We start from the raw sequence: 6,862 nt of genomic DNA, 5'->3' as shown, positions 1-6,862 counted from the left end.
CCTTTTTGAAGATCTTTGTGAGGCTAAAAAAGTATCCCTATAACAAAAACCAGGTGTATTAGTAAGTAACATAAGCTTTTCTAAACATAGCATTGCATATCAAACATGTTGCATTATTTTTTCTTGTAGTGACTCGACCTTCATGTGCACTGATAACTTGAGTCTCCAACACTTCCATAAGGCACATCAAAATGGAGTGAAGTTCATACTCTGAGGGTCTCTATGACAAGATTTTCACTCAAGCAATATGTTGAAGCTTCAAGGCACTATTGAAAGACTAACCTATTAGTTTAGAGTTAACTTAAGGGAGAATGTGTTTTGTTGAGATAACAACTATCCTAGAACTATTTTATAGTTCTTTATATAATGGACATTCACTATAAGATTTTTGAAAATATCAAATCATATTAAATTTTCTATCTACAATAATAGTTATCATATGACATTGGAAATTTCAAGTCCTTATTATAAACATTTACTAGTTTTTTATAGGGTTCACCCTATGAAACCCATCTAACATTTGCAATCTCACCTTTGATGACCAAAATTGCATGGGTGCCCAAATTGAGCTTGAAATTTAAGGCCTTTAAGGTGAGTGATAGATTCACCTTATTTCTTAGTAATGTATTGCTTTGTAACAATTATTTTACTTATGCGAATAGTAGATTGCCCAAGCATAATGAATGAGGAGGGATCCCAATATTCAATTCAAACTAACCATGTAAAAATAAAGATTTGATATCAGTCAACAATATGTTTAAGTAGAGCTAATATTCAAACGGGAAAGCAAATGACTAAGGTGTCTTTAATGTTTATCCAAAATGTTCACAAGCAACTAGTTACACCACAATAAGGTGTCCAAAACAATGGAACTAAGACTTATTTTCATGAAAACCCAATATTCATGCAAAATGAATAGTAAACATTTTCTGAAAACGATGGGTATCTTATGATCCACAAAATATGTATCCTAATAATGGCACATACATGAAGATTGCCTTAAAATGTTTGAACTGCCCGTCGTACCAAGTCATACTGGCAAAGACGATGATGTCGATACTATGCAGACTAATCTCAATAACGGCAGTCTGATACGGGCTCTAACTGTCCGTGACTGCGCAGTCATAGGGACCAATGCCGATAATGTGAGTATGGACATTAATCTCCACCAGGAATCCGGAGAGCTGCATGTTCCCAATGATTGTGGACCCGACGGTGGAATTTTGGAACGTGAGGCAGTAGTCGAATTTGTCGTCGATGGGGACGGGAGTGAGAACGTGCTCTTGATTGAGGTGCATGACGCCGCCATCGAAATGGAAGGCCACCGGAGGAAATTTACTCGGGATGATGTTGTCCGGAAACTGGTAACAGAAGGGGTGCTCCGTCGCGCTGGGCTTGAAGTCCTTGGTGGCGGCGTTGATGGCGCCAGCGAACATGTCGAATATGGGAGGGCTCAGCTGAGTGAACGTAGTGCCGATGTCCATCACGACGCCTGGCATCGTAAAATCAGACGATGAGATATTCAGTAGCTTTCCGTTGACGCTGATCCCAGTCATGTTCAGATAGTAGCCTCCCACGTCCTTATAGTGCATCCCTATAAAGGTCATACCAGCAGGGAGCTGCATGGATCCGAACCCCAAGAAGCCTTGCTCCGGCGGCTCAACAAAGCGGCTGGGCAGGCAGAAAAAGATGCTGGCGTTGAGCTGGCTGTGCAAGGTAAAGTTGCCGGCCCCTAACCCTAGAACGCCAGAGCCTTCGGTAAAGCCGGTAGCGTTATGCGCGCAGCCGAACACGACGCCTGCGATGCTATCGTGGTTGTCGAGAAGGAAGGTGTCTTGCCCGTAGACGCCCGAGACAACGGCGCCCGGGCTGTGCTGGTAAAAATCCTTGTACTGGGCGCTGAAGGCGCACTGATAGTTACCCGTCCAAGGGAATGGGGCGGGGACACACTGGGGTTGTACGTTTGGTAGCTGCGTTTTGCACAAGCTGTCATCGCAGTATACAGGCATGTAGGTGGAAGAGGTAGAAGGATCCCACGGAGGGGAGCTGGTTCGGAAGCAGGTGGTCGGAGAGCAGGGGCTACATTGGAGCCAGGTGAGGTGAGAATCGGTGTCGACGAGCAAGTACTGGGGCTGGCTCTGGGGGGTGCCCACCGCCATCTGGAGGTAGAAGTCCGACGTGCGGGCTCCCGGGAAAATGAGGCCAGCGTATCCGTCGTCCGAGTGCGGCAGCGGCGTCTCTGTCCCTGCCAGCGGATCTAGCTTCCCTGATGCTCTCCAGGTTCTGATCTGCCCCATGCGTCGGCGACGTGCGGCCATCCGGACCTCCTGCCTCCTCGCGGCCGCCTCGAAAAGCTCCTGACGAGTTGCGTTTTTTGGCCGGAACGGCGACTCTGGATGGTCTCTGTGCCGTAGCCGCATCACGATGGGCTTCTGAATGTCGAACTCCTCCAGCTGAGGCTTATTAATAAGCGCATCATGCTGATTTTTTGGTGGCTCCGGCCCCTGCATCCGCCGAATCCAGCGCTGACTAACGTCGGAATTAGTCGAGTAACGCCACCGCAGCTGTGCCGCATCGTTTCCTTCTATGCTGTACCGGAAGAGAAGAAATATCAGCACCTGAACCGCTGCTTGCGTTCTAATATTTAGGTTTAGGTGCATGATGGACCACCTCATAAATGACGAAAGTGTCTGAACGAGCAAGAAACTGCCATTTATAAGAGTTCGCTAAGTGGGTTCGACACACCGAGGGCTGCTATTTGGCCAAACCTTTGAATATAATTAACAGTGGACACTCACATTTCCTTGAGAGATTTTGGGGAGTTAAGCTGGTCACACAGCAAATAGGGATGCCCACTTTGTTAGTTTTAACCAATCATATTACTTATTTTAGTGAACGTTCACCCCACATTCACGTTGTAAGTTTGAATTAATCATAGTATTTCTTTAGGGGTTGAGCTCCTACAATCCTTGTTGACAGGTTGGAGAGGACATGAATTGTTGTTTACTTGATTAACAAGTGAAATGCCTCCTCACTTTTGGACGTGGGGTTTTCCCTACCCACTTTGTAAAGTGATGATTAAGATATACAACCAATTTAAAAAATTATACGCTTATTATTTTTTAATTTTTCGTTAATGTGTTTTTTTAGTGTGTGAAGGTATTATGCCCGTGTTTGCACCCAGTTTCAAAAGGTGCATGCTCACACTCTCAAGAGTGGTCACATATTCATCATTTGATATGTAATCAATCTCAACATCTTTAAGGGAAGAAAGCTAAAGTAGATGTTAATCATAGACACACTTTTCGAGCATATGTATTTATATATCAACTAGCACATTTATAGTTGTAGCCAAATATCAATTTTATGTGTGGCTATAAATATGTCTCTACATGCATAATACACTAAAGTGTAAACTACATGGAGACGTGCACATAGTTTGAAATTTTTGCAGCATTTGAGTTGAGGCTTTTCACAAAAAATTGAAGAAAGCAAAAACAACTAAAGCAATCAAACAACAAGACTTTGTAGTAAAGAGTGAGAGTGAGAGAAATAGAATGTGGAGAGCTCACACAAAAGATCCAAAGTGCAAGAGCTTACACAGTACCCAAGCAAAACACATTCTCAATAAGGACAACATGACTTCTTTTCTATGCTTTCATAGTTTGTGGTTTGTGTAGTTTGTGATCCTTTTATTATTAGGGCACATGGTTTCTTTGCATTATTATTTTAAAAAAAAGGAGAACTTGTGCATGCAAATGCTAGCTCTAGTGAGTTTGTAGATAGGTCTAATCCATAATACACACACCCCTAATGCCATATCCATAAACACAATGAGTCGAGAACATACATGTATAAAAGTGCAATAATAAATGTGCCTATTTTAGATGTAAGAAAACATGTGTAGAAAGTGTAGTATTTTGCCTGGTTGTTTGTGGTAGATCAACAAAACACAATCAAAGCAAAGATACAAAAGGTATACACCTCATTATAGGTGCATTTATTTTACCCTATAAAAGAATGCATATATACATAGACTTCTGGAGCAAATAAATGACCATACAAATGCATAGTCAAACGTTAATTAAAAAACAATCTTTTTGTGAACATAAATGTGTTTAATCATGTGCAACTATTTTAATTTCATGGCCATGCTATTTTTGGATTTGTTATGAGATAAACAAAAGAAGGCACACACACAAATACATATATATACATACACACATGAGATATGTACGCCCTTCAAGAGGAGTGCTTAGAGAACAAGAAAAAGCTAGTTACTTCAAGCTTAAAGGTATAGAGTTTTTTTAAAACTATAAATTTATGTTCATTTTTTTCTTTGAATGGTGAAAACAAGTTGGTTTTTGTCACGCTTCATGCAAGTTTGTGCAAAGTAAACATGACCTATCTTGTGTCGATAAATAATTCACGCTCCAATGAAAGCAAGTTTTTCCATAGCCACACATAGTTTGCAAGTTCTCCATGCAAGTGAATATGCTTTAGGACATGAGTATTCACGTGCTAGTGATGTAGGGTTTAAATTTAGTAACTATTTCAAATCATTTTCTTCTTGGCTATGCATATACCTATACATATATGTGTGTGTAGCTTGTGCATAGTCTATACGTATGTCTATGTGTATACATATAGCCTATGCACATTAGTATGGTATGTGTAGCATATACATAACCATGTGAGTAGCCTATATGTGTGCTTTTTGTGTAGTCAATGTGTGTATGTAGTCAATGCATGTGCATAACCTATACTCATACATGCATATTGTGTATGTGTATACATGTGCCCACCCTCGTAAGGTGCCATCAATGATCTGTGGTGCTCAAAGTTGTAAGGTCCCTATTATTAGGAGAAGCTATATGTGAGATTTGATATTGGTTGGGTCTTAAGGTATATGCTAGGTACGGTCTTTATGGACAAGATGGCAAGAAAGATGAACTTTGTGGGCTTTGGGTTAGATGGAGTAGTTAATCTAGTAGCAACTTGAGGTACATTACATATATTTGCATGATGTAAGAAGCGATTTCATAGATGAAGAAGTGTGCCAATAGAAATATTTCCAAGTTTCTTGGCTTCTATGTAGAGAAGCTAGAGCTCGCTAGTGTATCGGTAGATCATATGCCGCGATATATTTTACCATGATTGTTTCTTATCAAATTCAAAGTCACATGGGGTCTATCTACATAGATTATGGAAATACATAGGCTAGTTTCAAGAGAGTCATAAAAGACAAACGTTTCAAAGGGAATGCAGACAGAGGAATCAAACAGACTTTTCTAGAGTGGATTCATAAACTTAGAAAGGGCCTCCTTTGCTCCATAGCAACAAAGAGAGTTTGGCTGACACACTTGCCCTCACACCCTATACCATTGAATATTGTAAATGTTATGAAGCAAAAGGGGACTAGAAGGATGTTCTAAATTTCTATAGACAACTAATTATGAAAAACATTATAAACACTTATCTTTGACAAGTGTCCTTTAGCATACTCAATTCTTCCATTGTATACTCAATTCTTCCATTGTGATATGCATCTCTCTTCTTTTTTTTTTCATCTCTCAACCTCCTCATATAAGTAGTCTACAAAAGATTCTTTATTTTTTATTTTAAATATTGATGGCATGTCACAATACATTTGTGATACCTACAAAAGAGAACCCTTTCCCTTTCTATTTTTCCTTCATCATATATTTCTTCCCTTCTTATCATCACATCACTATTACATACAAAGAAGGTGTTCATCTCATTATGCTTCTCCCTTTTTACTACTTTTCTCCATCCCTTTCCTTGTGACACAATAGATTTCATCCTCAAGCCTTTTTTATTCACACAAGAGAGGTATTTACTTGTGTGAGAAATTTGAAGATATACATGAGTGACTCCTATGTCCAAAAACCCTTAGCCATGCAACCCCTCACTTTGCATTTTGCCTCAAGAAATATTTTAATGTCCCCACAAAGTTCTCATGGAAGAACTTTCCTCATCCATGTACAATGCTACCATGTATAGCAATCCCATAAACCAAATGGAACATGAGATGACTTGGATAGTCAAAATAACATGGAAAAGTCTTCCCTACCAAAAAAACTCTATTTAATACCATAACTTAAGCATCCTCAAATATATTAGGATTAATTTCCTTTCATCTCCTATACCTCAAAAGAAAAAGCTAGAGTACTATATTAGTAGGTGTAAGGAAAAAAGCACATGTAAACCATGGTCAAAATTTAGGATTGATATCCTCATGTTAGCTAATAATCTAATCCATCTTACAAATTTAGGATGGTCAAAACTTTCCATGGGTTTCATCATATTAACTAATAAGCTTATCCATCTTATACGTATCACCTATATTTTCTTTGATGAAAAGTGAAAACGGTAGTAAGAAGTATGAACTACAAAGATGAGTCACATTTGGTTAGTTTCTTCAAATAGTACAAGCTTAAACATGTGTGGACCATTTTAAAGTATAAATTGCAAAGAGAATCTTGTGCTAATCATGTTAGGGTAATATTTTTTGGAAATGTGTTATCCTGGTCTTTATGAAGGCCCCCTTTATACATATCATGAATCTTATCGGAGAAAAAGATGTAGAATAGCTTAGTTTATTGAATATCTCTCCTTGTTTGTAAACATCCATGGTATGTGAGGTAAAATGATAATCACATTTCAGTCCACGTATATATAAGTTCCTACCTATATTTTATAGATACTCTCTTACATACAAGGAACTCCATTCACCATTTGGTTCCCCTCATCTCCAAGCTATTGTCATCCTACATACATTGTGTAGCTCCTATCTTATATATAGAAGAGGCAAGTAGTCCCAAGTTCTAGAAGCTACATT

General features: G+C 39.2%; 1 protein-coding gene across 1 annotated transcript; it reads right to left on the bottom strand.

Annotated features, from left to right (window-relative positions):
• Positions 1–1,100: 1,100 nt before the first annotated feature.
• On the bottom strand, positions 1,101–2,660 carry LOC148040435 (aspartic proteinase nepenthesin-2-like). The gene has a single exon (XM_087663933.1). The coding sequence runs from the start codon at positions 2,658–2,660 to the stop codon at positions 1,101–1,103; it is 1,560 nt and encodes a 519-aa protein (XP_087520059.1).
• Between the last annotated feature and the right edge of the window lie 4,202 nt (positions 2,661–6,862).

This window comes from Lygodium microphyllum, chromosome 2, assembly GCF_053477565.2.
Source record: "Lygodium microphyllum isolate KBCC chromosome 2, Lygodium_microphyllum_v1.1.10, whole genome shotgun sequence".
Taxonomy (NCBI): Eukaryota; Viridiplantae; Streptophyta; class Polypodiopsida; order Schizaeales; family Lygodiaceae; genus Lygodium; species Lygodium microphyllum.
This window is presented reverse-complemented; position numbering and strand designations above follow the sequence as displayed.

Excerpts from the sequence above, each read along its gene's own strand:
- LOC148040435 (XM_087663933.1), bottom strand. The coding sequence starts at position 2,660 with ATGCACCTAAACCTAAATATTAGAACGCAAGCAGCGGTTCAGGTGCTG.